Here is a 15,313-nt window from a genome sequence, read left to right on the forward strand (position 1 = left end):
TGGAGGCAACTCCTACGAGCAGATGTCGGAGCTCCCGGCCCCGCAGAACGGATGGACTTTGGAGATGCATTAAGATGCAAAGCAGGCTGGCACGGGGCTGGGATGAGCACCGATAGCTCCCCATAGCACCCACACCCCCTCCGGGGATCCCACTGCGGGGATGGGGCGCTGCTCTCCCTTACACTCAATGGGGACCACTCACCGCCCCCTATTGCGCTGCTCCAAACAGGGACTGCCCCCACTTGGGGACGCCCCCAACCCCTCTATCGGGGGCTCAGCGGTTCGGGATGATGCCCGACATCCCTGCCAGCTCTATGGGGCCGCGGGCGACTGGGAGCGAAGCTGGGATTTCCCAGCTGTGCCATCAGGAGTTGCCATGTAGGCGGCCAAGAGAGGAGAGAGCCAGAGCGTGTGCTGGCCATGAGCCCCTTGTGCTGCACAGGGGGTCGCTCCCCGGGGACAGCAGCGCTGGGTGCTGAGCCCATCTGTGCCTTCAGACCCCATCTGGCCCCTCGGGCAGCGTCCCAGCCCCTCCTGGCAGCCCTATGGGGGGTTGTTTGGTGCACTGTGGGGGAAACTGAGGCAGAGAGCTACGAGAAAGGGCTCAGCAGCCCTCAGCAAAGGGGGTTGTGTGAGCGCAAGTGTGGGGTTCTTATCCTCACATTGGGTGGGAGGAGCTCCTGAGGTGAGCATCCCTGACATGGGAACATGGCAAAGGACACACAGACGGTCCCTTCTCGCTGCCATCTCACTGTGACAGCCCCCAGACCCACATTGGGACTGGAGACACCCCCATAACTGAGCCCCTTGGGGGACCCCTTTTGTCACACAGCTCATCCCCCCCCATCCCATCCCATCCCTGCTCCCACCATCGCTCAATGTGACAAACACGGGTCAGTGAGCGCCGGCCGGGGCTCTCCCCCCTTTACCAAAGCCCAGCCGGGCCCCCCAGCCCTGATTTCACTTTAATTGCATTCCCCAATGTCATGCAAATCAGGCTGCCTCGGCGCAGCTGTCAGGATTAAATTAGACCCCGTTAATACGCGGTAATTGCGTTTCCTTACTGGCCCAGGAATTCCAGGCCGGGTTGTGGGCAGCGGGGCCGGGGCAGCCGTGTGCTTTCACAATATTTACTCTGGCAATTACTTTCCCCTTCCAGGCCACGGCCCTGCAGAAAGAATCACATTATGGGATGGGGAGAGAAGGGCCGGGATCGAGGCTGGCCCGTGGGTTGGGCATAGAGGGGGGTTTGTCCTCTCCTTTACTCCATGTGCTCTGTGCTGGACCCCAATGCTGGACCCTGGTCCTTCTCATTGTGCAGCTCTGTGTGCCCCCATATCCCCCAACCCCACAAATAGGATCCTGTGGGGCTGTGGTTTCATCTATGGGATCATAGAGAGGGGTGGGGGGCATCTGTGGGGGGGAGGTGTCCTGAGAAAGGGATGGGGTCAGGGGATGGTATTGGGGTGGGGGATGTCTCCAGTGTCACCAATAGATGGGGTGACATGGACATGGACCTGCTGCCTCCATCCACTCCAGGTGTCATCCAGGGTGGGGGTATCTGTTCCTGTTGGGCCAAAGCAAAGGGAAACTGAGGCACAGGGATGGGGGTGGGATGTGCAAAGTGGTGGGGACACAGTATGAGACACTGATGCCTGAGGAATGGAGATGTGGGGATGGATATTGGGGGGGGGGGGGGGGAAATACATGGGGGATGGGAAGGGTGGGGAGGCACTTGGGGGGGGACGACACCTATAGGGGAGGGGCAGGAGGAGGGGTGATGTGAGGACACATGGGGTGAGGAGGAGAGGGGGGAGATAATGGGGTGAATGGAGGGATGGAGGATGTATGGGAGGGATGGAAGACACCTCTTGGGGGGGGGGGTTGGAGGGTGCTACGAGGGGATGGGTGGGCACAATGGGTGCAAGGGGAACATGGAAGGTTATGGGGCTCTGAGGGAGGACAGCTGGGCATAGGTTGGCTGCAGGCAGCCCCAGCATCGCTGCAGGGGGCGTATCAATGGGAACACCCAGCATCACCCGCTGGGGATACGAGGGTCTCCCTTCCCATCGCAGCCCCCCCACCCTCCATACATCGAATCCCATCCCAGCTCCCCGTGGGCTCCCTTCCAGCCGAGCGGGAAGGGGAACATCTTGCACGAGCAATCCCGAAGGGAGGGGGGGGGTTGTGTTGGTTTGGGGGGGGGGGGCTCCGAGCTGCCGTAACCCGAACAGATGCAAAGCCCCCTTACAATGGGATTAACGTACGGCACGTGGACGGCCCCGGAGCGGCGCTGAAAGGCAACAGACAAAGCGCCCTGCTCGTATCCGGGGGTCAGCAGAGCTCCCAAGCGTTTTAGAGGGGGGGGGGGGGGACACCGTTATCCCTATGCGTGGGGATGCGGCCGTGTCCCCCCGGCGTGGTCCCATGTCCCCTTTGTGCATCCGAACCTGTTGGAGCCATCTGTCAGGGAGGGGACGGGGTGGCAACAGGCAGATTTATTGGCTGCAATCTGTTCCTTTCCCCCCCCCTCCCACCTCAAAGCTCTGCCCGGCCCGGCCCGGCTCTGGGAAGTAAGCCATGAAGCCACTAATGAATTAATTAGTATTCCCTGTAATCCCAGGCTGCCAAAGATGTGATTGTGAGTGTTCTAAATGAGTGGGAAGGTGGTGTGTGCAGGGAGAGCCCCACGCAGGGATGGTCAGTAGGGGTGGGGGTGAGATGGGATGGGGATGGAGATGGGATGGAATAGGATGGGATGGGGTAGGGATGGAGATGGGGATGGAGATGGGATGGGATGGAATAGGATGAGGTAGGGAAGGGATGGGATAGGGATGGAGATGGGGATGGGATAGGGATGGAGATGGGGGTGGAGATGGGATAGGATGGAATAGGATGGGACGGGGAAGGGATGGGAAGGGGATGGAGATGGGGTAGAATGGGATGAAGGTGGGATAGGATGGAATAGGATGGGATGGGGATGGAGATGGGGGTGAAGATGGGATAGGATGGAATAGTGTGGGATGGGGTAGGGATGGGATAGGGATGGAGTTGGGATAGGATGGGATGAAGGTGGGATAGGATGGAATGAAAATGGGATAGGATGGAATGGGGATGGAGATGGGATAGGATGGAATAGGATGAGGTGGGGAAGGGATGGGGGTACAGATGGAGATGGGGATGGAGATGGGATGGGATGGAATAGGATGAGGTGGGGAAGGGATGGGATAGGGATGGAGATGGGATAGGATGGAATAGGATGGGGAAGAGATGGGGATGGAGATGGGATGGGATAGGATGGAATAGGATGAGGTTGGGAAGGGATGGGATAGGGATGGAGATGGGATAGGATGGGATGAAGGTGGGATAGGAAGGAATAGGATGGGATGGGGAAGGGATGGGATAGGGATGAAGATGGGGATGGAGATGGAATAGGATAGAATAGGATGGAATGAGGAAGAACTGGGATAGGGATGGAGATGGGATAGGATGGGATGAAGGTGGGATAGGATGGAATGAAAATGAGATAGGATGGAATAGGATGAGATGGGGAAGGAATGGGATAGGGATGGGGATGAGATGGGATAGGATGGATGGGGAATGGGATGGGATGGTGGACATGGGAATAGGGGGTGGATTTGGGGTGCAGTTCCTCCTTTCACCCCCATGCTCCCAGGGTTGCAGGGGCTCAGCCCCTTACCTGGGTGTCCACATCCCCTCTGGGCAGAGGAGCTGAGTGATAGGTTCAGCAGTCAGGGGATGGATAAGGAAACCAATAGCTGTGTGGTTTGTACTGGGGAGCACTGGGAGAGAGAGGGAAACTGATGCAGCGTCTGTCCCAGGTAGACCAGGAGCAGAGACTGGGGCCAGCCCTGCCCTGCTCTATGAAGGGCTCCCCGTCTATCTCCTCCTTAATTAATCTATTCTACTTATTCTCCATTGCCCCCTCCCACTGCCCAGAGCCAGACCTGGAGGCAGGAGCCCTGGGCCCCTTCTCTTGTCTGACAGCAGTGAGCTCAGATGGGCCCCTTCTGGCCACACCAGCAATTAATTACTCCCCTTTGCACTCTCATTACAGCCAGGAGGGAGACGCAGCCACCGTGCCCATCCCGAGCTCCTGTGTCAGAGCCAGCAGCACCCAGGGCTGTGCTGTGTTGGATGGGGACCTCTCCATGGGGAGAGGACTGTCCTGGTGCTGGGAAACTGGGAATGATGTCCAGTGGTGCCCATCCAGGGGTACCCATAGTGGGTTATCTATAGTGGGGTACCCATCTGGGGGTACCCATAGTGGGGTACCCATCCAGGGGTACCATTAGTGGGGTACCCATAGTGGGATACCCATCCAGGGGTACTCATCCCAGGGTGCCAATCTGGGGGTGCCCATCTCACAGTGCCCATTTGGTGTTCATCTGATGCTGTTCATCTCGGGGTACCCATCAAAGAGGGCGCTGATCTGGGGGTGTTCATCTGGGGATATTCACCCCACGGAGGTGCCCATTTGGGGTCATTCATCCAAAGGAGCTCATCCAGTGGGTGCTCATCTGAGGATGCTCACCCTGGGGTACCCACCTGGAGGTGCCCATCTATGGCTTCTAATCGAGGGGTACTGATCCGGGGGTACCCAGCCGGGGGTGCCCATATGGGGGTGCCCATCTTGGGGTGCTTACCCTGTTGTTCCCACCTGGAGGTGCCCACCCAGTGATGTCCATCCTGAGAAACCCACCCCCATCTCCATCATCCACAACGATGCTCGCCATGCGCACCCAACCCGGGGGGTCGATCGGGGTCCCCACTCCGGATCACCCACCACCCGTGTTTTGCCGTCGGGGCCCCGTGGGGCAGCGGGAGGAGCCGGGATCGGTCACCTCCCCCCCGGAGGAGGAGTCACGGGGGAACGGAGGCATTGCAGGAGCCGTGGGCAGCGCGGAGCTCTCAAAACCGCCCCGACAGCGAAACTGAGCGCTGCCGGTATCGCTCCCCGGTGCCGTCCCCGGTGCCGTCCGCACCCCCGGGGGCTGCAGCCACTATGAGAGAGTGACAGCGGGGGATCGCTCCGGTGCCCAGGTAAGGGCGGACCGGGACCTCCAGGGATGCCACGACCCCTCAGATGGGGCTCCACGCCCGGCTCCGTGCACCCCCGACGGCGGGACACCGGGGGGGTTTAGTGCCATCGGTCCGAAGGCAGCACCGGGGGGGTGCGCTGCCCCAGATGAGGTCCTGGAGACGGACTGGGACCCCCGCAGGGTTTTACCTGGCACTGGACCGGACCCCCCTCCCCATCACGTCGGGGCTGAGCCGATGCTCAGGCTGGAGGTGATGGAGGTGATGGAGGTGATGGGAGGTGATGGGGGTGATGGAGGTGATGGAGGTGATGGAGGTGATGGGGGTGATGGGGGTGATGGAGGTGATGGGGGTGATAGAGGTGATGGGGGTGATGGAGGTGATGGAGGTGATGGGGGTGATGGAGGTGATGGAGGTGATGGGGGTGATGGAGGTGATGGGGGTGATGGGGACATACCCCAGCCGACAGCTTTTGATCCTCAGCTCTTGGAGATGGCCAGTGCCCAATGTAGAGAGCTGGGGAGGTGGGGGTCCCGGTGCCTTCCCCTAACTAACCCTTCTTGACTCAGCCTGGTCCCACAAACTCTCCCCATCCCCAGTGCTGCATCCTGAGGCCAGGCTGAATGTAATGGATGCAAACACCCCCAGCTCCCCCTCACCTTTCCAGGGGTGCATGGATGTCCTTGAGCAGATTTCCCTCCATCGAGATCCATTGCATCTCCTCTTCTCTGTCCCTGTTTGGCTGAGGAGGGGGCTGGCACCAAGAGTGGGACTGAGGCTGCAGGAGCTCCTGGGTCCAGGGCTGTGACAGCAGCGTTCCTATAGCCATCCCATGGCCATACTGGGGCTGAAGGCTGGTCCTGGTTGGGGTCGGGGTCTTCAGTTCATGGGCTGTGCAGCTCTTTGTCCTGAAGGAAGGGCTGGAATCTGATTCCTGGTCCTGTAGGAACAGAATAGGAGTGGAACCCTCTTGTTTTGGGGTGCCTGGGGATACAATGAGGGGCGAGGAGCACACAGGAGAGCTGAGCCATTGCAAGTTGGGAACTGAGTTCTAGTTTGAACAGATTTGCTCCTGCAATCATAGAATCACCAAGGTTGGAAAAGACCTAAAAGATCATCCAGTCCAACCGTTCACCTATTCCTAATAGCTCCCATGGGTTCCTTCTGCTGGTTGGTTCAGATAATGCGGAATGGAGACATCCAAAACCAAAGGTATCCCAACAAAACGGGCTGGAGAGGTTCCCATTCCATGATGGCCTCCCAGTTCTCCTTCTATTGATAAACTGGGAAGCAACTGGGGCTCACAGCCCCAATGCTTTGCTGATGATCCCACCAGGATGCAGGAAGGACCAAGTCCAGCCCATCCAGGTGTTCCATCATCACCTCCCCTCACCAGATCTCAAAGCATCTGATGCTCTCCTCCTGTTATACCTAATAGAAGCCACACGGTCCTCCTGGGCTACGGTGGATGCAGTGAACACCCTAATCCAGCCTACCGTCCCCATCTTGCATATTAAAAGTGGGATTTTCCACGTGGGGTGGATGGGGTGGTGGACCCAGGGTTTGGGCAGCACACTTTCAGCAAAGCTGCTTAGATGTTAAGCTTTATTAAATGAGTCGGGCACGGTGACAGGATCCGTGGGGCTGATGGACATGAAACCGCGGCTGCTTTGTGCTCTTAAGGCAGAGGTAAAGGATAGGCTGATAAAACATGCTCAGGTTGGAGGAAATAGGGAGGTCAGAGCCAAACTCTTGGCTGAGAATAACCCAAAATAACAGAAAATAAGCTCAGAGAAGTTGAATTCCTCTAAAAAAATAAAGCTCTTAGGAAAAGTCTTCCTTGGCTCCTGGTGCTGTGTGTTGGATGGGAGATGGAGAGCTGATCACTGCCCCTTTCATGTTGTCCAAAACTCAACCTTTTAGGGTAAATCAGACTCGGGCTGCTGCATGCCCCATGCTGCAACAAGGAGCTTATCATAAAACCCATTGGAGGTTATTGTAGGGACAGGTGCTGTAGGTGGACAGAAGGGGTGACCCTTTGGGGGGGATGACTTGAGTTCCCGCTGGATTTGGTTGACATCTCCTGTTTTCTCCCCCCCTCCTCATTGCAGAGCTGAGGGATGACGAAGACTTACACCAAACCCAAAGAGATGGCAGAGCTGGTGGGCACCCAGAGCTGGATGGATGAAGCTCTGAGCTCCAAGGATGAGCTGAAGGCAGAGAATGGCAGGCAAGGAACTTTTGGGTTGGTGCCGGGCTTGAACGAAGAGCACGACAGCATCGAGGAGGAAGAGGAGGAAGAGGATGATGGGGAGAAGCCGAAGAGAAGAGGACCAAAGAAGAAGAAGATGACCAAGGCCAGGTTGGAGAGGTTCAGGGCTCGGAGGGTGAAAGCCAACGCTCGGGAGCGCACGAGGATGCATGGACTGAATGATGCCCTGGATAACCTGAGGAGGGTGATGCCCTGTTACTCCAAAACCCAGAAGCTTTCCAAGATCGAGACGTTGAGGTTGGCAAGGAATTACATCTGGGCTCTGTCTGAGGTGCTCGAAACGGGGCAGACTCCAGAAGGGAAGAGCTTCGTGGAGATGCTCTGCAAAGGTTTATCCCAACCCACCAGTAACTTGGTGGCTGGCTGCCTGCAGCTGGGACCGCAGACCTTATTCCTGGATAAGCACGAGGAGAAGACCCCGGGGTGTGAGTCGGCCATTTCCAGCCACTCCTTCACCTACCAGTCCCCAGGGCTGCCCAGCCCCCCCTATGGCTCAATGGAAACCCACCTGCTGCACCTAAAGCCCCCCGCCTTCAAGAGCCTGGTGGATGCTTCTTTTGGGAACCCCCCCGACTGCACCACTCCCCCATACGAGGGTCCCCTCACGCCTCCCCTGAGCATCAGTGGGAACTTCTCCTTGAAGCAGGATGGCTCTCCAGACCTGGATAAACCCTACGCCTTTATGGCTCACTACCCTTCAGTCAGCCTGGCTGGTGCACATGGACATCCCACCCACTTCCAAAACGCAGTGCCCCGCTATGAGATCCCCATAGACATGAGCTATGAGTCCTACCCTCACCACGTGGCCGGGCCTCAACTCAATGCCATCTTCAACGAGTAGCAAAGCAGGGTCGGATCCAGACTCTTGGTGCAGCGATGGGCCACGTTGAGGAGCTCTTTTATGAATGGAGCTCAATGGGGGCGAGGAAATCACTGCTGTGGGGCAGTGTGGTGGACTCCTGAGCCCCATGGGATATCCCCATGGCCCTCCTGTCCCCTCCCACTCGTGTCACCGTGCTGCTTTTCAGAGCCATCCCCAGGAGCCATGTAAACCCTTCCTGAGAGCCACTGCACTGCGGAGTCCCACACCTCCATTGAGCATCACACCTTTCCATGGGGGGATGTGGGCTTCGAAGCAGAACCAGCTCTAAGGAGTGACTGTGTATGTGGGTCTTCTCCATGAGCTGAACCCATTTGGGGTGGAGGAGCCTGAGGTTGGTATCCCCACGCCCCCCATCCACCAGGGATGCTCATGGAGGAGCCTTTGCCCCACAGCGTTTCCCACCTTTGCTCCATGGGATCCTGCCCCACGTCTCTGGTTTGCCACACCATCCTGACTCACCTTGGGGCAGAGGGATGCTGTGAGTGATGTGTCCTGCTCCAGGTGGGCTCCAACCCGTGTCCCTTCCCTTCACCCCAATGATGCCGTGCTTCCCCAGTGGGCTCCCAGGACCACCTGCCAGAACCCAAAGGGGTTTTTCCCCCACGATGCTTCCCATCCAACAGAAAACCCCATTACTGTGATCCAGACAGGCTCACACCTTCCTCAGCTCCATCCCAACCTCGGGGACCAACAGAGGTAGACCTAAACTCTTGGGGCAGAGAGATCAGCCACAGTGTGGGTCCCTTTCTATAAGAGATGTAACCAGAGTGGTGGAGTTCCTTCTATGGAGCCAGGTGGGAAATTGCTGAGCATCACTGTAGGACTCCATCCTCCTCCTGAGCATCACTGTAGGACTCCATCCTCCTCCTGAGCATCACTGTAGGACTCCATCCTCCTCCAGAGCATCACTGTAGGACTCCATCCTCCTCCTGAGCATCACTGTAGGATTCCATCCTCCTCCAGAGCATCACTGTAGGACTCCATCCTCCTCCAGAGCATCATTGTAGGACTCCATCCTCCTCCACTGTAGGACTCCATCCCCCTCCTGAGCCCTACTCCTCACTCCTGATCCCTTGGTTGGGATTGTGGGTGCACGGATGTGATGCTTTCATGGATGTCCATACCCAGGCTGAGCCCTGACCCTTGCTGTACCCGAAGACATCCAGCCCAAAGAAGTTCATCTTCTTCTTCCCCTCTTTTATTTATTATTTACTCGGGGTGCTGATGCTGCCTAACTTATTTCCTTACCCCCGTTCCTCCTTTCCCATCCCCATGCATTGCTGGGGGGTTCTCATCACGTTTTCCACCACTCCGGGATTATTTATTAGCCGTTATTTATTTAATTTATTTCCCCCTCCATACCCTGATGATCCATTTTCCATTGAGTAACCCCAGCCCTCAACCCCAGGGTAACCCATCATCGTGGTGAGCTCCGTATTTAACACTGATACTTCTCATCCTTCGGATGGTGCCCGTCAGCTCCCAGCTCATCCCTGCGTATTTCTATGAGCAATAACTTGGAAGGCTATGCAATAATTTGTGGTTTTTTTCACCCAAATCCAAGCAACTGCACCAGCAAATCCCATTGGCCTGGTGAGCCCAGCTGGGCAAAACCTTGCCATCATACAGAGCTGTTCTGTATCGAGGTGGGAATTTGGATGTCCCTTCCCACCGACCAACCCCCCCCTACCCTTCCCCAGCCCCCCCAGATCCCTTTTGTACGGAGAGCAAATGTTTATCCTTTTGTAAAGAAAACAGAATTGGGGTTTTTAGCTCATATAATAAAGTTGTGGTCTTGTTTGAAGCAACGTCACCCTGGGGATGTCCTTCTACTTGTCAGCGTGGTGATGGGGGGGAACGATGGGAGGTGTGACCCCAAAGGGGAAGTGTTGGGGTTAGTAAGGGGTGGGCTGGGGTCGGGGTGAGCCCAAGAGGGTCCCCAAGTGGGGGTAGAAGGGGGGGTTGAGGGGCTCTGGGTGAACCTAGGAGGGTCCCCATGGTGATGGAGTGGGGATAGAGGGGTGAGGATGGTGGTATCTGACCCCTGTCTCTTTGCACGGGTCCTTTTGCACACTCCCATGCAGATCTACACACACTCACTCATCAGCTCAAGCAGAGCAACGTGCAAAGGTGCACACACAAGTGTGCATGCACGAGTGTCCCACCTCCTCCCACATCCACACTCAGTGTGTGCATTGCACTGCTGCTCAGTGCATTGCTCCTGCAGCCCCGTGCCCCACAGCTGTCCCCAAAACCATGGGGACCTCTCCTCCCTCCACCCCCCAATGTGGGGCTGTGCCACGTGTCCCCACGCAGCTCTGGGCCTCCCTGTCCCCCCCAGCCCCACGCCGGCTGCTGCATTGAGCCCAATGGGATCCACTGAGTGTCACATCCCTGCAAGCTGTGCACGGTGAGGGGCTCTCTGGGGGGGGGGGGGGCTGCAGCTGCAGCCTCTTTGCAAAGGGATTGGGGATGTGCAATGGGGGATCTCCTATGCCCCCAACTCAGAGGGGGACATGGGTGGGTGTGGGGTGCATGGCTGGGATGGAGCAACGCACACGTGTGTGCAAAGACCCAGTAACCTTCCTTACCCATGCTCCTGGGTCATGTACATGCATGCACACACCTATACACGTGCATGCACACACCTATACACATGCATGCACACACCTACACACATGCAATCCTATGCAACAACTCCCCCTGATATACAGCAGGGACCCCCTTTGGGTGCTCCTTTGGTTATTCCCAGAGGGTCCCAACCCCAAACCGCCCCCTCTTCCCCCTATGGGGTGGCTGTATAATTGCTAAGCCCCTGTAAAACCCAGCTTTAAAAGCTGTAATTCTGATATTGTTTGTAATCTGATAACGCCGTGGAGCGACTGAGCTCCTAATGTGGCCAGCTTGGGAAACCACGAGGATTTTCCCACTAAGCTGAAATATCAGACTGCTGGTTCTCGAGTTAATCGTCTTTTCCACCCCCCTTTTGGGGTTGGGTTGGGGGGGGGGGACACAGCAGATTTTGGCAGCTTGCTTTTCTTTCTGGTCAATGTGTTCCTATGAGTGAGGAGCTGTGCGTGGTCCCCATAGGGACACAGTGGTGGCATTGAGGATGGCACACTGGGATGTGGGGTGTGCTGGGATATCTGCTCAGCGTGGCCATCAATTGGGTTTAAATAGGGTTAAAATGGGGTGGTTGAAAAGCTGGGACCACGATACAAAGCACCCAACTCATCCCTGCAGCTCTCAGAGAGCATCTCTTCCTGCCATGGTGCTGGAGGTGGCCCCATGTTGGGGTAGATCCCCCTTTGCTCCAGGATCTGAGATGCAGATGTGTCCCCAAATGGTGGAGGATGCCCATAAACCCAAAGGAGATGAAGGCAGAAGGCTTTGGGATCAGATCACCCCACAACAACCACATTCCCATTCATCTGAGGGCAGCGCTCCCCAACCCCACACACCTCCCTCCATACCCTATTAGGGTCTAGGAGATTGGGGAAGATCCAGCCCCCCTCCCCACATCCCCACAGCCCCACAGAGCCGGGCTGGGCCCCCCATCCCACAGCTCAGGGTGGGGAATTCACCTAAATCCCACTGCTGGCTCCATGAAGCCCCTAAGCTCTGCGCTGCGCTCCAGATCAGCCGTGCTTCAATCTGTTTGCAAAGCTGTACAGAGTGTTTACGCAGCAGGGCCGGGGCCAAGGGATTAGGGCCGGCGTTCCCCCAGCATCTGCTCCATCCATCCTGCATCTGGAGTGTCCCACATCCACAGAGCATCCCATATCTACAGAGCATCCCATATCAATAAGAGCATCCCATATCAATAAGAGCATCCCATATCAATAAGAGCATCCCATATCTACAGAGCATCCCATATCAATAAGAGCATCCCATATCTATGGAGCATCCCATATCTACAGAGCATCCCATATCAATAAGAGCATCCCATATCTACAGAGCATCCCGTATCTACAGAGCATCCCACATCAATAAGAGCATCCCATATCTATGGAGCATCCCATATCTACAGAGCATCCCATATCAATAAGAGCATCCCATATTTATGGAGCATCCCATATCAATAAGAGCATCCCATATCAACAGAGCATCCCATATCAACAGAGCATCCCATATTAATAAGAGCATCCCATATCTACAAGGCATCCCACATCAATAAGAGCATCCCATATCTATGGAGCATCCCATATCAATAAGAGCATCCCATATCTATGGAGCATCCCATATCTACAGAGCATCCCATATCTATGGAGCATCCCATATCTACGGAGCATCCCATATCAATAAGAGCATCCCATATCTATGGAGCATCCCATATCTACAGAGCATCCCATATCAATAAGAGCATCCCATATTTATGGAGCATCCCATATCTACAGAGCATCCCATATCAATAAGAGCATCCCATATCAACAGAGCATCCCATATCAATAAGAGCATCCCATATCAACAGAGCATCCCATATCAATAAGAGCATCCCATATCTATGGAGCATCCCACATCTACAGAGCATCCCATATCAACAGAGCATCCCATATTTACAGAGCATCCCATATCTACAGAGCATCCCATATCTACAGAGCATCCCATATCTACAAGGCATCCCACATCAATAAGAGCATCCCATATCTATGGAGCATCCCATATCTACGGAGCATCCCATATCAATAAGAGCATCCCATATCTACAGGGCACCCCATATCAACAAGGCATCCCATATCTCCAGAACATCCCACATCTCTTGAGCATTCAGCATCTCTGCAGCATCCTCCATCTCTGGAGGACCCCATTCCTCTGCAGCATCCCATAATCTATCACTAGAACACCCCACATCCTGAGGCCAACCCACTTCCCATGGCCGTCCCCCATCTGGACCATCCCATATATCCAAGACATTCAGCACCTATGGAGCATCCCATGGCTCCAAATCATCCCGTATCTCCGTAGCATCCCTCATACAAAGAACACCCCACATCCCAGCACCATCCCATCTCAGCCACCATTCCCAGCCCCATTGATAATGGGGAACACACTGCTAACAGGACCCAGAGAGCTCTAAAGATGCCATGAGTCCACCTGGCACCCCAGGGTACATCCCTACCCTGCCTTTGGTGGGGCTGTCTGACCTTGGGGTGCTCCATGATGGGTGTGTAGGGTGAGGAGGGTCCAACCCCCCCCCCCCCCACCTTAATATGGGGCACTCAGGTCTCACTCTTGGACACCTTATGGGTGCCACCAGCTCTGTGCTCCCCATAGAACAGCATAGGGATGGGGCAGCTCCAGCCCTGGCTACAAGGCATTGCTGGCACACACACATACACACACACATACATCCCTTTTTCCCCTCTTTTTATTTCCAACCATCCTATTATAATACAAGTTCAGGAACCTCCCTGCTTAATCCCCACCAGATAAACTAACAAGCGGAGAGATTGGGAGTTATTGACCAAGTCTTGCTGCTCGGCTGAGATTAGAGCTCTGCTTAATCTTGTAGCAGGGCGGCTTGGGGATGGTTTAATCAGAATTTGAACAGGAATAATCCCGTCTTTAAACTCGTCCCCATCCCAATCCCCCCCCACCCCCCCCCAGGTCACAATCAGGGGGTGGCTCTCCTATGAAGAGCCCCCAAGGGGGGAGTGGGGTGGGAATGGGGGGTGATTTCCAGGCTTGTGGGATCCCATAGGGATGGGGGTGATTTCCAGGCTTGTGGGATCCCATAGGGATGCAGGGAGTTGAGATGGAGCTGAAAGGTTTTACACTCACACCTTGGTGCATCCATCCCTCATCCAGATGGGGAAACTGAGGCACTGAGCTTCAATGTAAGAGGGAGCAAAGAGCTGAGCTCTGGGGGGGCTCATCCAGGCAATGGGGCTATAAAGAACCCACCAAAGGACCCCCAAATCCAAGAGGAAATAGAAAGCAACCCCCAAAGCTGCGTGCATCCATAGGGCCAGCAGTGCGTTTTGCTCCCCAAACCCAACCTGGTGCTGCTCCCTTCACCCCTCCGTGCCTCAGTTTCCCCTTCCCCACCCCCGTCACCCCCTCACCCACCTCCCCGGGGGGAAACGGAGAGCACTGCAGCCTCTACGGCCGCTTTTGTGCCACCGCTGTCCCTTTCAAGGAGCACAAAGACGGGACCCGGCGGCACAGATGGACCCTTTCAGAGGGGGAGAGCTCTCCTTTCTCCGTCTGCCACCGGGCTCTGCCTTCCGTCGCAATCCCCCCCCCGACCCCCTTTAATTGAATCCGCACTTTCATAGCTCATTACCCCCCTGATGGATTGGATTAGCCCGGGCTGCGGCCCGCCGGCCTCAGCGGGGAACAGTTGGCTGCTCCGCATCCCCGCGGGGTGTCCCTTATCATTGGGGGGGGGGGTTACATGGGGAGAGGTGAGTGGGGACACAGCCCCGGCCGTTGTTGGCCCTGCGTGGTTCTGCAACGGCTGCAGGCAGCTGTGGGTCAATAGCAATGGGAGCGTCACCCCATAGATGGGTCTGACCCACAGCCACGGGCTGCTCTGTGATGGGAGGGGGGGGGGGGGTTATAAGGGGGGGGGGGTGCAGGAGGGGTGAGGGGAGGATGTGGGGGGGATGTAGTGGGGATGCATGGGGGATATAGGAGGGATGTAGATGGGGTGTAGGGGGGATGCAGGAAAGATGTAGGGGGAATGTAGGGGGGATGAAGGAGGGATGCAGGGGGGATGTAGGGGGAATGCAGTGGGGATGCAGTGGGGATGCATAGGGGATGCATGGGGGGATGCAGGCGGGATGTAGGGGGGGTGTAGGGGGGATGCATGGGGGATGCATGGGGGATATAGGGGGGATGTAAGGGGGATGCAGTGGGGGATGCAGGAAGGATGTAGGGGGGATGCAGGTGGGATGCATGGGGGGTGCAGGAGGGATGTAAGGGGGATGTAGGGGGGATGCAGGCGGGATGCAGGAGGGGTGTAGGGGGGTGTAGGAAGGATGTAGGAGGGATGCATGGGGGATGTAGGGGGGATGAAGGAGGGATGTAGGGGGGGATGCAGGTGGGGTGCAGGGGAGATGTAAGGGGGGATGCAGGGGGATGTAGTGGGGATG

General features: G+C 56.4%; 1 protein-coding gene across 1 annotated transcript; it reads left to right on the forward strand.

Annotated features, from left to right (window-relative positions):
• The first annotated feature begins 4,902 nt into the window (after nucleotides 1–4,902).
• NEUROD4 (neuronal differentiation 4) lies at nucleotides 4,903–10,020 on the forward strand. The gene is made up of 2 exons (XM_085534075.1): nucleotides 4,903–5,064; nucleotides 7,173–10,020. Exon 2 carries the CDS (start codon nucleotides 7,182–7,184, stop codon nucleotides 8,172–8,174), a length of 993 nt encoding a protein of 330 aa, XP_085390201.1. The 5' UTR covers nucleotides 4,903–5,064; nucleotides 7,173–7,181; the 3' UTR covers nucleotides 8,175–10,020.
• Nucleotides 10,021–15,313: the final 5,293 nt, after the last annotated feature.

The sequence above is a fragment of the Coturnix japonica genome, unplaced genomic scaffold, assembly GCF_054131305.1.
Source record: "Coturnix japonica strain WE unplaced genomic scaffold, WE-NBRP24 Scf075, whole genome shotgun sequence".
In the NCBI taxonomy this organism is placed as follows: Eukaryota; Metazoa; Chordata; class Aves; order Galliformes; family Phasianidae; genus Coturnix; species Coturnix japonica.

Bases quoted from the DNA above. Each gene is read 5' to 3' on its own strand.
- NEUROD4 (XM_085534075.1), top strand. From the start codon at position 7,182: ATGACGAAGACTTACACCAAACCCAAAGAGATGGCAGAGCTGGTGGGC.